Below are 17,694 nucleotides of genomic sequence, written 5' to 3'. Positions count from 1 at the left end.
CAGGATGGAAAGTTAAACTGCTTAGCTTGGCTGGAAGGCTTGCACTTATCCATTCGGTCACTTCTTCCATGCCAGTTTATGCGATGCAAACTGTGAAGCTCCCTATGTCTATTTGTGATAAGCTTGATCGAATAAACAGAAACTTTCTTTGGGGTGATTGCAATGGGGAAAAGAAAATTCATTTAGTTAATTGGGATCTTGTGTGCAGGCCTAAGCAATTTGGTGGTTTGGGTATTAAAGCTACAAAACATATGAATCAGGCTATGCTCGCTAAATTAGGTTGGAGACTATCTCAGGGTGATGAGGGCCTGTGGAGCAAGGTGCTACATAAGAAGTACATTAGTGATGTTCCTCTTCTGCACCCTCAATACTCTAGTCCCTCTGGATGCTCTAGTACTTGGAGAAGTGTTGTGGCGGGCGTTCAGCTTCTGAAAAAAGGTTTGCTGTGGAGGATTGGAACTGGTACTACTATTAATTTCTGGACTGATGCTTGGTTGCCTATTGGACCTTTAATCAATGTTGTTTCTGTTCCTCCCAGTGTTGAGCTTAATTGGAAAGTTTGTGACTTTTGGGATGATAATGGATGGAATTTAAGTTTGCTACGATCTTACTTTGATGAAGACATTATCAAAATGATTATGCATATTCCTGTTGGTTTTGAAGGAAGTGGCCCTGACAGAATTATATGGGGTGAGACTTCTAATGGGTGTTTTTCTGTGAAATCAGCTTACTTGGCCTTGATTAAGGAAGAAAATTATGATGCGTTTCCCTGGTACTTTATTTGGAAACTCCCTATTCCTCCTAAACTAAAGACATTTATGTGGCTGTTATGTCAAGGCAGAATTCTCACTAATGTTGAAAGAGTTAAAAGAAGGTTAGCTTCTGTTCCTTCTTGCCCTATTTGTCATGAACATCCGGAAACTCTTATTCACATGCTTAGAGATTGTCCCTCTGCTAAGAATGTGTGGAATGGTGTTATGTGCCTAGATACTATAGCAAGGTCTATGCAATTAGATTGGTATGATTGGTTGGCTGCTAACACTCACTGCAATAGACCTTGCTTTGATGGTCTAAAATGGTGTGGTGTTTTTGTATATACATGCTGGTACATATGGAAATGGCGCAACATGGCAGTTTTTGATGGTAACTACTACCCTTTTTCAATTTCTAGCAAAATCATTTTAGATGCTGCTAATGATTGGAAGAATGCTAATATTGGTTATGTTGCTAGTCGTAGAACTTCTACTATATTTTTATCTTGGTCTAAACCTCCTGAACACTACTTTAAACTTAATGTTGATGGAGCTAGGGGACCAAATGGACTTATTGGTGCAGGAGGGGTTTTGAGGGATCACAGTGGTACTTGGATTTCTGGCTTTTCTGCTAGTCTTGGTAATGGATCTGTTTTACAAGCTGAGGCTTGGGGGCTCTTACTTGGTCTACAATTGGCTAGCAAAAATCGCTGCCAACATCTTATTGTTGAATGTGACTCTGAGGTTTTAGTGAACTTAATCAACAATGGGGTTAATGACCTACATCCTCTTCGGTCAGTTTTATGCAGCTGTCAATTTTTGCAGGGGCAGTTCTTGAGTTGTGACATTCGACATGTTTATCGGGAAATAAACTTGGTTGCTGATTTGCTGTCTAAAGATGGTGTTGGTGCTGATCTTGGAGTGCATTTCATGGAGCAACCTCATCCGCAAGTTATCAATGCATTGCTTGATGATTTGTGTGCAAGTCCTAGATCTAGGACTGTAATTTGTGATCCTTAGTTGTTTGTTTTTCGGGCCTTTTGGCCCCATCTATCCAAAAAAAAAAAAAAAAAAAAAAAACCCCGACTTCTCCGGAGTGTGTGTTCCCCCTCTGGTCAAGCTAGAGTAATAATAAATACTTTTGTAATAAGACAAAAAAAAAAATGAGTGTGATGTTCGCCCAAGAACATCATACTCATTCTCTCTCTGCGTTCACAGGTCAGTCTCTCTCTCTTTCGTCACCTCTGCTAATTGTGACTCGTTTCTGGTTCTTGCTTTCTGGGCATTCTTATTTTCTAAAGCTTTCTGCCCCAGGGAACTGGGTTCTTTTGATTTTTTATTTTGGGTAGAACCCAGAAACAGAAAATCGGAAGGTTCATTTCTTTTTTGCGATTTGGATGAAAGAATGTTTGTGTTTGTTAGATGTTTCATAACTGCATGGAAATTGGTTAGGCAAATATGCAGAGATGACTGAACTGATAAAATCAAGAAATCTATTTGTATGAACTATGAAGATGACAAAGAATTGTTCTTTCTAGATTATGAGTCTTTTTGGTTGTTAATTTGTGTGCTTGTGTATTCAAGGACATGCTGTAGCAGGGTTCATATTAGATTTATCTGTTTGGTTTTATGAAATGGCAAGGAAAGCTGTGTAGGAGTAGGTTATGAATAACTGAAAATTGTAATGATCTGGTCAGTGATGAGATCGAATTGAAGGGATGGGGTTGTCCTGAATCTAATCGAAGATTACTGCCTTTTCTTCATAGACTATCAATGAATCCATAGTCCAATTGAGCTTGTTATCAGTAACGTTCTCAGAAATGTCTTGACTTGTGAGTTTGGAGAAGTTTATTCATAAGAACTGGAACACCATACCCCTCTAGCATGTTTAGATTATTTTCATTAATGCCATGGCGAAATCATCAATCTGTAAAAATCCCTGATCTGCTTTTCAAAAAAAAAAAAAAAATCCCTGATCTGAGCTACGCAATGCTGTTTGTTTTGGTAAATGGATTAGTAGTTTAGCAGTTTTTACTCCTAGGATTAAGTTCAGCAAGTTTATTTTTCCTTATTCTACACCGGGGTGTCTTTATAGTTATTATTGTAATATTTGGAGCCATCATTCACTGAATGGAGTATTACCAATGTGTGAGAACCATTTACAAAACACGAGTGGCTAATACATTACTGTATATACCATTTTGAGAAGTTATTATATGCTTTTCAAGCTACCTCATTTCCCTTGATGAATATGTTGCTGTTGCATTGATTTTATAGCTTTATTTCCTTATTGGACTCCCTAAGTTCTCTAAAAATGCTTTAAATTACAGGTGCTTTGTTGAGAAGGGTAGAGGATGTATCAGGAGTACATGAAGCACATCCCAATCCCAACACACCGTGCCTCTGTTATTCCATTTACCTCATGGATGGGTTTAGGTAAATCCATTAAGCAGCTTTATGGACAACTGTTGAATAATAAAAAAAAAATAAAGGGATGTAGCTGTCGCAACATTATTAAAAAAAAACAAAGAGATTAGGATAATGGCTGCAATTAAACAAATGTTACAAATTGTCTCTTTCTCAAATTCAAACAAGTTGAATGTTTGACCAAGTTTCAATGGGTAAAAGCTATAAAAAAAACAACAGAAACAAAGGAAAGCATTCAAATTGTGATTCAAATATCTCAAAGTGAGATAAGAACAAAGCGGCAGGGGGTGTCTAAGTTCAATATCGGAGTCAAGGAGGAAATCTCTGTTCAACAGCTTATCCACGTGAGCCTCGGGAATTTCAAATTTCAAACGAGCGTTTATCTAGCTTCTAGAGCCTTCGCTGCCTCCTATATAAAGAACACAAACCTGCACAAGAAACAGGGGGAGGAGAAATTGAGAAAAGGGTGAGTCAAAATTCTGCATCAAAGTAAAGCAGCGTTCAACGGGAAGAAATAGTGCAGCGTCTAGTTACCTGGAGACTACAACCCGACGACAGGAGAGCATCAAGTTCAGAAAGTCCTTCCTCTGCTATGTGGCTCTATAACCCTTCCAAACAGCATCAGAAACAAATTCTCCATACCCCCCAAAGCCAAATACACCAACTCACAAAGCCTCAAATCCCTCATTGTTGCCCCAAAATCAGAAAACAAAACAACCAAATACACCTCCATTTGCCTTTGTGTTAATAAACAGTGCAGGTCCAAGGAGACAAAAAAGAAGCACGTTCACAGAGATGAAGGAGGAGAAGAGATTTCGGCAAGGGAAGGGGCTCACCTGTGTTTTCGGCCTTCTTTCGATGCCTATACTGCGGTGCGCCCTGCGTCTAGTTCAGCTCGGTATGCCTGCACAAGAAAGAAGTCTAAATTAAATATTGGGGATTCATGTGGGTTGCTAGCTACAAGACAACAAAATTTCGCCAGTAAACATAGTCCCAGCAGAGGCAAAAAGGGAAGAACAAGGAGGCCCAAATTTGCGATAAAGAGAGTTGACAGATTGAAGAGATTCACTATCAAAAATTATCTCTTTGAGTCAAAGAAGCCTTACCCAATGCACGTTCTTGATGGAGAATGCATAATCAAAGTGAAGGGTGCTCTTATACAGAACGGCAAACCCAGACTCCTTCTCCAAATTGAACTATAAGAGCCAAGCTTTATCTTGAAAGTTATCTCTATCACAATCTGATCACGCCAAGATGTCATCCTGTGAAAGAGATCAAACCTATCAAGTCTGCCTATGGACAATCGCACCACAATCTGGTCTCCTTGGGTTTCAATTTTGTGCAAGATGTGAAGTGGGCTCAAATGGGCTGAATCAATCCATGCACCGCAGTTTTTTTGGGCTCTGTTAAATCATTCGTCCTCAAGTTTGGAAGCTCTACAAGGCCCACTTCAAGAAATTCGGGCCCGGCTGAATTATTCATCGACGAGTAAACAAAAGGCGACACAAAGCCCATTTCAAATTCCAGGGCCCGTTATGAAGCTCGGCACATTCGGGTGCCCAATTAAAATCAGTGGACACTCTATTAAAATTGGGTGTTCACCAAAATATGTTTTCTCGACGGGTTCAAAATACATACCCGTTGAGTAAAAATTGGTACAAAACCAAAAATCTCAAATAATGAACTACAATGGTTTGATCCCTTCACAGGGTATGTAGGCAGTCTAGCGACCCACTAGATGCAACCGCAACTCCAAACAGAATCCCTGACTCCACCAGTCAAATTCAACCAGTCCCAAATGAATCACTGACTCCAGTCAAATTCTCCCAACACCACAAAAATCAAATCCATTCCAAATCACACAAATAAAGTCCAAACCAAATTCAAGGGCTTTAAACCCTTCCCCAAACACAAATTCAAAATAAATGGGTCATCTACCCATTTAAATCTCAAAAGCCGGAACTACATGTGGTTTGATCCCGCAAAAGGTATGTAGGCAATCTAGAAACAAACTAATCTAGATACAACCACGTCCTAAACACAAAATCGAATCCCTGGTCTACTGAAACCAAATTCGTCCCAAACACTACTCTAATTCCAAAATCAAAGCCCTCCAATGAGTCATCCACTCATTGGAACTCTTGAACTACGAGTGGCTTGATCCCTCTCCAAGGGTACGTAGGCATCCCATTCAAATATCCGAGTGTAGCCGCAAAAACAAACAAACACACATCCCATCAATTGGTTTCTTCATAAATGGAATCAAAGGGTGTTTCCCTGTAACAAGGGATTGTAATTAAGAGACACATTCTGTCTTGAATGGGTCGAACCCAAAATAATAAAAACTCTATTCACTAAATGAATACGAGTGAAATTATGTTAGGTGACATTTACGCTCACTGTGTGCATATTTTTCCCCAACAACAACCTCTGCATTATCTCACCAATATTCAGCTAAAACAGTGGGACCAACAGAGGATCGGCTGTAAGGATGAATACAGGCCCTTGGATGCCATCATTCATCCCTGTAAAGCCGAAGCCACCATCTGGCTCATTGAAGAAGTTCATCGAAACACCTCATCTCATCATCATGTAGCCAATCTGTGGCTATCAGATCCAATGCACCATGCCTTTGTTGATTCCATCTTTCCCCACTTAGACAGCAGCTCGTGAAAGGGCGAAAGGCCTTTACTTTGTTATATTTTGCCCTTTGCTTTGTTATATTTTGCCTGTTAACTTTTGTCAGGTAAAATTTTTGTTTGGCTATAATCAAATTACAGTTCAGCATGAAATCAATCATATTTGTTTGTCATGGCTTGTAAGCTTGCAAGAAGCCTCAACAAACATGCACACAAAAAACATAACAAAAGGATGTTCATGATAAGAGAAAACGACTCAATTATGTTAATTGTGTGAGCTTTGAAGCGGATTGAGGTCAGTTTCTGAGGAAGATTGTAGATTTGGGAAAGGTGATTGTGTAGGTACCTAATGTTATGCAGTTATGCATCACCTAAACCATGTGATACACCAGTTAAGGATTTAGGAAGACTTGGCCATTCCTTCTTGAATGTTGTAGAAAGACAGGAAAGTTTAATCACATAGTTGTAAGTCAGAGTACCGAAATACAGAGGGTTTGCAGAAAGGAAAAATGGAGCCAGTAATTACAATTGAATCTGCCTCAAAATGACATCATAAACATCAGGAGATAAACTAGCCAACTCCTCTATTTACTCAAAAGATTATAGTTATGATTGTACATTATATCCATGGTGATGGAGACACAAGGTATCAAAATTTAATAAGAACCAAGATCTGCTCTTTTCTGCTCTGGATACAGACGACTACAAGGATTAAAAAGGTCGAGACAAGGGCAGCCATTCGATTCAAGCAGACATGAATCAGTATTTCTACATGCAGAGATACTCAAGCATATCAACATATTGGTATTTAAATTGAGTGCTGAGTGCTGAGTGTTAGAACTTGTGTGTTGTTTTTCATTTTTGGTGAACCTTGCCTTTGTAATTATCTTCTATGTTTCTGGACATGATCCCTTGACGTAAGGGTTTTGCAGTTGTATTATATGCAAGTTTATCTTGTACATATGCAAGAGATCATTTTGTGAGGAAGTGAAAAGCCAGCTCGAGGTCTTTTTATTTCAATTCATCAGAAATCTAGACATAAAATTTAGTTCACCCAAAACAAGTTGCAGACCTAAATTAGATACGGGAAGAACAAAGATTAGAAAATCATCAAGTTTTCTCAATTTAGGTAGGAAAAACTTTTCTGCTAAGCTTCCTGCACAGACAAGACGAATTCAAATTTCCTATAGAAAATATTTTATGAACAAAATTATGGAAAAGAGAGAGGGAAAAAAAATCAAGTACCCAGGAGTGAGAATAACGGCTTCAATTAGGAGAAAAGGGAGGGAGGGAGGGAACCAAGGCCCAATACCCAACAACAAATCTGATCAAGGAGACATTTGACTCAAGAACACCACTTAATTGTAGTGGTTGTGTGAAACAAACGGCTAGCGGGTCATTGAGAATTGCCGTAAGAGAGACCAACTCGAGCCATTCACTACTTTGTCTCTGTGCTTCCCGAGTCTGTTTTGTGAATCCTGGCAGTCACCTCTGCTTGGAATATATCGGTAATTTTAAGCAGAGGAAGAGGATGGGGAAGATAGGAGCTAGAGGCATTAAGCCGACAGCAACACAGAATTCACTTTTGGTTTACTATTGCATGCAATAGGAAAGGGCTCATAAGATCAGAAGATCAATCTGAGCCACCATCCTCATTCCTTCAGCCAACCTGACCATTAATTTAACCCTTTGCAGAATCTCAAAGAAGTTCATGAAATTCAACAATAATGGACAAACAATACATACATATTTTCAAAACAGTGGTAATGAAGTTAATTTATCCTATGTAAGAATGTGATAAACATAACAGTTTCAATTTTGTAGCAACTTTTTTGATAGATTAGATTGAAGCTTTGATCTAACTGGTTATATTTGTTAATTTCCGCAGAACCTTTTTCCAAGCAGTATAATACTTTCAATAAGCCAATCAATCACAAAAGAATACCAAAAAAGCACCCATTTTAGAAAGTTAACTATTACAAAATTAATATCCAATAATTATTCAGAATAATTTGATAAAAAAAAAAACAAAAATTATTCAGAATAATAGTACATATATTGAAAATAAGCCAGTGAGGGTTCTATATGAGTCACATACCAAAAACAAAATTCTAGTATGACAAGATTGGAATTTGGGAGGCGCAACTCAGTGTAATACAGTATAGTGCCTGCGTGTAATCTGCAAGAGAGAAAAACCCAAATTTAGATGACATTATAAAAGATTTTAAAAAAATATGTAGCGTTGCACTGATTTGGTGAAACACTACACATGACACCAGCAAGTAGACTTTAAATTAGCTCTACCTTATTAGTGTTTAGACCTTCCTCAGTTGCAAGTTGGTTCTAGTTAAGTTCTAAGTGCTCTCTCAAAGTGACTATGAGAAGGTAACAATTAGCTCTCCACTATAAGTATTTTGACTTTTCTCTTAAAATAGGAATGGACTACGGGTTCGAACCAGGTTCAGCTAGTAGCAGAAGGAAATGTGTATGTCACATGAAAAACTCACAAAAGTAACAACGAAAAAACATTACTTAAGTTGGTCAAAGTTTAGTTTTCATTTTTTTGGTCAAAGTTATTTAGTTGAAAGCATATATCAAGAACACGTAATGCCATCAAACTAGGAAAATATATATATATATATATATATATATATATATACAGGCGGGTTCTGAAGCGGACGTCCGCACTTTGCTAAAGTGCGGACGGCGACGCAGCGGCGGTGTTCCAGGCGGCGACGGCGGCTCGGGGCTTGGCGGACGGAGGCCGGAGGCTTGGCGGACGGTTCTGGGCAGCGTTCGAGGTCGGAGGAGGTCGGAGTTGCAGCAAGCTCACCTGCAACTGCAGGTTTCTGGGCAAGGCTGCAACCACGTCGCCGGCGACTCCACCCACTGCAGACCCGTCCGTCCGACCCCTGGCATCCGTCCGGCAAGCTCCGCCGCTCCGTCACGCCCCGAGCCGAGCTGCTGCATCAACGTCCGCACTTTAGCAACAGTGCGGACGTCCTCTTTGGAACCGCTCCGTATATATATATATATATATATATATATATATATATATATATATATATATATATATATATCATATGTTAGCAAACAGTGCAATCAAATGATGGAGATGATGTTACGAGTACATCTATTCAGCTTGCTAACCAACTACTCTCTTGAAATTGAAATGGAGTACCCTTGATTCACTTCTGACCAGCTTTATCTCATACTAAGTACTCAAATATTGAAAGAAATAACTTTTGTTGTAAAATTGTTTCACTTCAACCAGACACGATGCCATCACAATAGCAAACAAAACCACGTAGTGACAATTGCAACAGTACATATCCAAGGAAGAATGGGAAAAAAGGGAGCTGCAACAAGTTAGAATACCATGATCCACAGGAGCTCCACAATATGAAATGGAAAATCAGCTGCCTAGCTTGAAACAAAGTAAAAATGATGCAGGACCAATACGTAAACTGTAGAACTAAGGATGCTGTAGAGATAATCTGCAGTTGACTAAGAAAATAGAAAGATGACTACTGGAATCACACCAGTAGGTTCTAGGAGTCACACCTAGGAGGGAGGTTGAGTCACACAACCAAGGATAGCAAACGCTCTCAATTTTATTAATCTTAATCTGAAAATAAACGACTACAAAGGCCTCAATAAATAGTGAGGCTAAACAATCCTTGAACAACTAGGACCAAGTAATCCTAACATCCCTAGGCTTAAGAAGATTCCCTAAAAATATCTCCTAATAATAAAACGAATCCTAATAAGAAAAGAAATCATAAAACTTACCAAAACTTTCCGAATACTTGCTGACCCCAAATCAGTCAATTTCCCATATGTAGACACACCATCGCTTACCCATGACAAAATGTCTATAACTCTCGCCTTTGAAATTTTCAAATAACTACATGTCTATCAAGTGTAATATGGCGAGGGAACACGTATCCAGCTAGCTAAAGCCATGAAATCAAAGATTGAAACACATGGAGTACACTGGATTGTGAAAACTATAGCAGCATGTATAAATAAAGAACAAAGAGAAACATATGCATCATAATCGGTGTCAAAGAGCTATAGAATAGGTAGACCCATGTATCATCTAAAGCAAATAAGTAGCCATATCAAACAGATAAAACAGAAACCTAAAAGTAAAATGGCCACAAATTCTAGATAAAGTTACCTATCAATTTGGACGAAGATACACAGGCGGAAGAGTCGATGGCCAAAGATACATACGGAATGCATTCACATATGTTTGAAGGACTCCCACCACCCACCATCCTAAAACCGCACATGATCTTCAAAGCAGTCACAAAATGTCCCTGATTTATTCCGCAATATTGGAGCAGCTGAATAAGAAAGAACGAGAAACCCTTAAGTAAACAGCAAACTGCTCCCTCTTAGCCATGCCGCCTTCTATCTTAGCTAGTAGGTACGCTGAATATATGGCAAACATGAGACAACCCATCCAAATGATGAAGTAGGCGACAATGTGAGACTCCCACCATGCCCAATATTTCCGAAATTACAAACAATACAATGAAGTACTTATGCGGCACAGGGTCCCTATTACCAACCTCAAAGCCAATGCCTGTAACTGGGAGCAGAATGTCTTCCTCCAAATCGCCATCTCGAAAACCAGTAGAGTTCTGTCCGCCGCTTCCCTCAAATGAGATCCCGCCTCCAACAACACGGGCGTTAAGCCCGTCTCCGATGGTGATGGCGGCGACTGGGGGGTTTCAAACGTCATTGATGTGTTTATGTGTAGTATATATATATATATATATATATATATATATATATATATATATATATATATATATATATATTTGGACGGGCCCAACACATGTAAAAAGGGCCCAACCCAACACCTTACGTCCAAGTATATAAAGGCATATCTAGCGACCCTAAAATCAGATCCGGAAAAATCCCAATTCTCGCCGAATCATGGTATCGTCCGAGGTGTTCTATGCTCTCATAAACCCCGTTTTGGGAGTCCTGCTTGTTGGATACTTTGCAAAGGTCACACCTATCGCTGAAGACATGCTAAAAGGCTGGAAACGTAGCAACGAGATCATACTGGAATCTTGCAGGGAGCAGATGAGAGAAAGAGGTTGGTTAGAAAAGTGATTTTCCTTTTTTCCAGATTTATTTTCTTTGATGTGTATCTCTGAATTTTGTGATCGATATGTTCCTTTATTAATTAGAGACGCTAATAGGATTCCGAAATCATATTGATTCTCTAGTTTGTTTGGATGTACATTATGCTTTGCTGGGCTGTTGTTCTGCAGATTTCCCCATTTAACCTGTAATTAGTTTCTTTTTTTTAATCTCTATATTCATCAAAATTAATGCCTTCTTGCTGTCCTGTATTCTTTTTTGTCATCATCAAGTATTTTGAATTTAGGTTGGTTTGTGGAATAATATAACTATGTAAGTTGCTTAGAAATTCCAATACAAATCTTTTTCTTCCTGTTATTCTTTCGGTTTTGTGCGGGAAAGGTAGCAAGGATGGTAACAAGTTATGGGTATGAAAATTGATCTCTTGTTTGTTGGTCTTATGTGCTGTTTAGTCTTGTAGGAGTATCACTTTTTTCATGTTTCTGAAAGACTACTTTACAATAGTCAGATCAGTAAAAAAAGAAGTTTAGAACTTCTTCCTTATTTATTTATTTAGCTTCTATAAAACATATGGAGAAAAGCTGGCTGTCGGTATCTCCTATAGATCTACCGGTTGTTGATTGGAAATTGGAAAACGATATTAGAAAGAGACGATGGGGAGCCAGGATGGTAGGAAGTTATGGGTATGAAAATTGAACTCTTGTTTGTTGGTCTTATGTGTCTTTCACTTTTTCTTAGCCTAGTAGGAACATCACTTTTTTCAAGTTTTTGAAAGACTACTTCACAATAGGCTTGCTACGATCTGAACCAGTTATTAGTCTTTGCTTATATCCCCTCCCTATCAAAACCATTGCTCTTATATAAGAACAACTTGTAATGCGTAGTTGTGTATTAGATAGCTATTAAGTATTTTAGATAGCTATTAAGCAAGGTTGATTTCGATATTTGAGTTAGATCAGTTGATATGAATTCTAAATTCATGGTTTTTTTGGTTAGGTCCAATGTTATTATTTTAGTCTTTTACACCATCACTTTGGACACATTTGAAAGGTGTAGGGAGGGTTGCTGAACCAAGTATTTTGAATTTAGGTTGTTTTGTGGAATACAAGTATGTGCAGCAAAAGTTGCTTATTTGAAAATTGTTGCAAGTTTCTTCTTTAATCAATGAACTGGCCTAGCTTTTCTGTGTAGTCTATTTTTGTTTTCATCTTTTGTTCATGACGAAGTGGTGTTAGCTCAGTGGTTAGAGCACCCACTACCTAAGATCAATGTTATGGGTTCGAGTCACCATGGGGGTAGGAGTGAAATCCTTTGATCCTCTTTTATACAAGAAGGAAAAAAAAAAAAAAACTGGTTTTCATTTCCATATTGAGGATTCTTATGTGACATTAACTTCTTTGTCTTGTTTTTCATTGATTTGCAGGCTTGGATGACTCTAAGGTTCAGAAATGAACCCGTCATAATGTGAATTCGTGGGAGACTACTTATGGCTTTATGTAATAATAACTACTTCTACGCTCAGTATTTCTCTCGTCTTAGTTTAGACGGTTCTGTTCTGTACCTTAATTTAATGGGAAGGCCTTGTAAGAGAATGAACGTGTCTTGATATGTATCAAAAATCTCTTTATGTTATCTGATTTGTTTGGTTGAATATTGTGTTTTCTGATGTGTATCTGGTTTCATGTTTTTTTATGTATATGTTCAAAACTCAGAAGTAGTTTACAATCAATATTAATATGAAAAGAATTTGTTTATATTTTCTTTTGAAGAAAAATGACCACCTCTATTTTTTTTTGAGGGAAATGTGGATTTCATTAACGCATGCCAAGGTGGCCATTACATATCCTTCTGCTGCCTTCAACTAGACAGATCAAGAAGTTGTAGTAAGAGAACTATTTTGATACATAGAGACAGACCATCTATATTCGAACTAACCGCTCACTTATTTAAAAGTGAGCCTATAAACTATGAAAAAATAGAGAGACATAGTAAATAGGCTCCTACCACAGCCATCTAGATCTTTTCCTTGCCCTTCAAATTAGGGCTTGGGGGTGTACCCGAGTACAGCACTGTCATGACCTCCTCAGCAGAGACCTTCTTTGTCTTTGGATTTTTATTTTTAGATCCCAAAGGCCTTCCTTTCTTCTTCTTTGTCCCCGGCAGCTCAAGTACTGGCATCATGACCTCAGCCGGCACCAACATACCTCCAGGGCTTTCCACAAGGCCCAGAGACTTAGCACTGAATTTAGAAGAAAATTCAGGCATCTTCACTTTCTTTGCAGAAGCAACCGGACTGGTTTTACCTTCAAGTAAGTCAGACATCAAAAATTGCAATTTGTGTGGGGAGGGAAAAGGTCTACCTCGTTTAGCCTGGCTCTCAGTCTCAACCGGCACAATAGCACGGGAATTCTCATCACTGGCTACCCTTGATTCAGCATTCCTGATGATCACCGGTCGCCTAGGCCTGCTGGACTCAACACCACCAAACAGGGAACGCCCCACTGGTGGCAGGATAGGAGTAGTAATGCCCCGAAACCTGAAAGTCCCTTCCTTGAACTGAGGACCATGGAATCCCAGAAACTGATTAGTGAGCTCGAGCTTTCGGGCCACAGATTGCTCAACAGTCTTGACACTAGATGGTACAGTATCTGGCTTGCATGGACCATTCTCATGGAAAACACGAGCACAAATATCACACTCGCCTACTAGATTTTCAAACAGAAATTGTACCTCCTGCTCAACCCCTCGAGCAAACTTTAGGGTTTTTGTCGGAAAGAAAGGCTTCAAGATTGAATGGGAGACACGAACCCTAATCTCTCCCGTAGCATCAAACAACTTTCCATCGATGTCCAGGTACTTCCCTGCAACAGAGGCTACATTGGCAATAGTTTTCCGTTGTTCATATGCCGGTGGCATATTTGTTATGCGAACCCAGAAGAATAGGTCTTGCATTGGTATTGATTGCAGCGGAGCAATACCATCATATGGCTGCATCACGACCAGAGCTCGGCCAAAACTCCAAGGCCCCCCCATCATCACCTTCCTGCAGTCACTGCGAAGGTCAAAAGAGAACAAGAACCGAGTTGGAGTCCTTTGTTGGACGGTAAAACCCTGGTTCAGTACCCAAACACGCCTGAAATGACGTCTCAGGTCCATGGCTGTTGTCGGTTTTGGGGAGAGCGGCCATGCAAGGAGATAGAACTGCGATGTTCGCTGCGCACCTCCATCCGACATAGCAGAGATGTCAACCACATCATTGCTCGCAATGGCGAGCGAAGTGGCGAAACTTCGGGTGATAGAGTCAATATTAGACATGCTAGGTAGTGAGGCCGGCGGAAATCCGGTTGATTTGGCTGCAGAAAGGCCGACACAGAGGCCGAAATTAGGAGCTAGGGTTTCTAGGGGTTGGGCGGCCGTGAGAGCCTTTAGGGTTTTAAATGACCACCTCTATTGATACAGCACGAGACGTAGAAATCAAATTCTGAGATCACGAAGGTATTATGAAATGCTACTATATCAAATTCAAAGGTAACAAAAGTAGTATGAAACATTACTAGATGGAAAATAAACCTAAAATCAGTGTTCTTTTGCAATTGTGCAGATATTCTGACTAATGAAATATGCTAGACATCTGAATATTGAGCAAGGCCAGTTTGTTGAGAGCTCAAACAATGTATCAATACAATGAGCTTTAGTTGCTCAGAGAATGGGTTAAACTGGTGTTTCTGGTGGCTTTCTCAGGGTACCTCACACAGAATGCTATACCGTCTGGGGTACCGATGCACCTCCTAAATCCTGTACCAAGAACACACGCTTAGAGGGGTAAACCGTACCGGACGGTTTACACCTCTCCGATGCTTGAGTGAGAAGCTAATATAGATGTATAGTAAGTAAATAGTAGACAAAGGAGTTATTACCCGTAAAAGGTTGTTGTGCTAATGCCCTTATACTCGAGCATGTGAAGGAAGTCTCCCCCATCTTCGATGTGGGACACTAGTTGTTCTTCTGATGCCATATCAGTCCTCCTGTTGTGTAAATAGTTGGGCTGTGTTGGCCTTGCCCAGGGCCCTGGGTGCCCGGGGTGGCATCCCAAATGGGCCTCGCCATGGTGGGTCGTGAACCCGGCCCATGGTATAGTACATGGGAGTACCGATGGGGCCCAGCCGATAGTGCCAAACTTAGTTGAGACTTCCCTAGTATGTACAAGTCCCCCAAGTTCCCGTTCAAGATGTTTCTTGGGTGGGGACTTATTATTGTCTCGGAAGTTTGGCACTAGTTAGCCTATAGGGAGTCCCCCAAGTTCCCGTTCAAGGGATATCTTGAGCGGGTTACGCTGTAGGTAGCTAATCTACACGATGCGATAGGGTGAGGGTGGAGCCTCCGGTACCCAATGGGGTAGAGGATGTGAGTCTCCGGTACCCAATGGGGTAGAGAGAGGACATGGCTCTGATACCCGATGGGGTAGAGAGAGTTGGATCCTCCGGTACCCAATGGGGTAGAGGATGTGATTCTCCGGTACCCAATGGGGTAGAGAGAGAACATGGCTCTGATACCCGATGGGGTAGAGAGAGGACTTGGCTCTGATACCCGATGGGGTAGAGAGAGTTGGATCCTCCGGTACCCAATGGGGTAGAGGATGTGATTCTCCGGTACCCAATGGGGTAGAGAGAGAACATGGCTCTGATACCCGATGGGGTAGAGAGAGGACTTGGCTCTGATACCCGATGGGGTAGAGAGAGTTGGATCCTCCGGTACCCAATGGGGTAGAGGATGGGATTCTCCGGTACCCAATGGGGTAGAGAGAGAACTTGGCTCTGATACCCGATGGGGTAGAGAGAGTTGGATCCTCCGGTACCCAATGGGGTAGAGGATGTGATTCTCCGGTACCCAATGGGGTAGAGAGAGAACTTGGCTCTGATACCCGATGGGGTAGGGAGAGGACTTGGCTCTGATACCCGATGGGGTAGAGAGAGTTGGATCCTCCGGTACCCAATGGGGTAGAGGATGTGATTCTCCGGTACCCAATGGGGTAGAGAGAGAACTTGGCTCTGATACCCGATGGGGTAGAGAGAGTTGGATCCTCCGGTATCCAATGGGGTAGAGGATGACATGGCTCTGATACCCGATGGGGTAGAGAGAGAACTTGGCTCTGATACCCGATGGGGTAGAGAGAGGACATGGCTCTGATACCCGATGGGGTAGAGAGAGTTGGAGCCTCTTGGTACCCGATGGGGTAGGCGGTGCATGTCAGCCACGTGGGGCATACTGAGTTGTGCAATAAATGCCCGTCCCCTCAACTGACGGTTTTCGAGACGTGGGACACGTGTAGTGATCCTGTGGTTGTGGGCTTTTCGGCTTCAACGGCCCTGATGCTTTGGAGATTGAATTTAAGAGGGAAACAGACTGTTTCCCTTCTCACTTTCTCCGAAATTCTGAGAACTGAGAAATCGCGTTTTGCCCTCTCACCTCTTGTGCTTCTGTTGCTGTGGCTGTGAGGAGTGAAGACGAAAGCTTTAGCCAGATTAGCGACTGCCGGAAAAGAGGTAAGAGAATGTGGTTTGGTTTTTTTGTTTTGTGTTTCTGTTTGACGTGGGTTTTGGGCTGCTTCGATTTTGCCTGTGTTTCTGGGTTTTGCGTTGAATTTCTGGGCTTGCTTTGAATTTCTGGGTTTTCTTGAATTTCTGGGTTTTGCTTGAAGTGGGGAGTGATCCGCGCTTCAACGTGGTCTTAGATCTGGTTAGGCTAACCCTTGTGCTTCTGATTCCAGATATAGCGAGTTTTGAGGTTTCCGGTATCGTGATTAGGATGGAATCAGAAACCAAGGGTGGGGATACGGGATCGTCATACCAGTCGTCTGCCAGGCAAGCTGAAGTGGATATCGATCGGTACCTAGCTTCAGTAGGTCAATTAGCAGAGAATACCGGGTCCTCGACGGGGGTGTTCTCGGAGAGCAGTGAGGAGTCCGACGAGGGTGAGAACGAGGATGGATCTGTGGAGGCCCCCGTAGTCACGGTGGCAATCCCGGAGGGCATACCGAAGCCTAGGTATACACTTACGGACGGGACCGTATGCGACGAACCCGGGAGAAGTATGACGATGAAGGAGATCATCGCCATGCGACTGAAGTGGGGAATACCGGACGCAGTAGAGCTTAGGCCCCTTAAGGAAGGAGAGATGGCCGCGAATCCTGCCCCGGGGTGGGTGGCGCTGCACGAGAACCAGTTCCACCAAGGGTTATCGCTACCGCTGCCCCGGTGCCTACAGTATCTATTGCGGATGCTGAACCTGTCACCGGGGCAGTTGACCCCGAATGCCATTCGCCAAATATATAGTATGATGGCCATGTGGGACTTGTGCCAACAAGGGTGGCCTTCTGTAAATGAATTCCGCGCGGTACACAGGATCCTGTACTCAAGGAAGCTGTCCTGTGCGGGTACGGTGACATTTGCCGCTAGGGATTACGAACCATTAGTTACCGACATGCCCTCGTCGATGAGCAAAAGGTGGAGGAATAAAGTGTTTCTAGCTGGTGGGCGATGGCAGATTAAAAATAAGAAGTGGCATCTGACCGGTACTTTCCAAGCAATCGGGGACCAGGCTTACACTTTATCCGAGGTGGAGAGGAAGAGGATAGCCCGGGTATACGCTGTTTGGAATGAGAAAGAGAGGAGCTCTTATAGATTTATCCGGCACTCTATACTTTATAGGCTAGGGCTAGGATGGCTCCCTGGTGAGGCTTTTTTTTAAAAAAA

At 41.5% G+C, this 17,694-nt stretch overlaps 1 protein-coding gene and 1 long non-coding RNA gene across 2 annotated transcripts; both read left to right on the top strand.

The window, feature by feature from the left end:
- The first annotated feature begins 1,925 nt into the window (after window positions 1-1,925).
- LOC133712533 (protein RDM1-like) lies at window positions 1,926-5,875 on the top strand. Its single transcript, XM_062138631.1, has 3 exons — window positions 1,926-1,970; window positions 3,083-3,213; window positions 5,603-5,875. The coding sequence occupies exons 2-3, from the start codon at window positions 3,107-3,109 to the stop codon at window positions 5,850-5,852; spliced, it is 357 nt and encodes a 118-aa protein (XP_061994615.1). The 5' UTR covers window positions 1,926-1,970; window positions 3,083-3,106; the 3' UTR covers window positions 5,853-5,875.
- A 4,779-nt stretch (window positions 5,876-10,654) lies between these two features.
- LOC133709497 (uncharacterized) lies at window positions 10,655-12,593 on the top strand. Its single transcript, XR_009846302.1, has 2 exons — window positions 10,655-10,934; window positions 12,366-12,593. It is a non-coding gene; the product is annotated as an uncharacterized LOC133709497 (long non-coding RNA).
- The last annotated feature ends 5,101 nt before the right edge of the window (window positions 12,594-17,694 follow it).

Source organism: Rosa rugosa, chromosome 5 (genome assembly GCF_958449725.1).
Source record: "Rosa rugosa chromosome 5, drRosRugo1.1, whole genome shotgun sequence".
Taxonomy (NCBI): Eukaryota; Viridiplantae; Streptophyta; class Magnoliopsida; order Rosales; family Rosaceae; genus Rosa; species Rosa rugosa.
The sequence above is the reverse complement of the archived record's forward strand: the minus strand, read 5'-3'. Positions and strand labels throughout refer to the sequence as shown.

Bases quoted from the DNA above. Each gene is read 5' to 3' on its own strand.
- LOC133712533 (XM_062138631.1), top strand. From the start codon at position 3,107: ATGTATCAGGAGTACATGAAGCACATCCCAATCCCAACACACCGTGCC. The intron at 3,214-5,602 runs ACAACTGTTGAA...TTTTCCCCAACA, and splicing joins TCCATTAAGCAGCTTTATGG to ACAACCTCTGCATTATCTCA.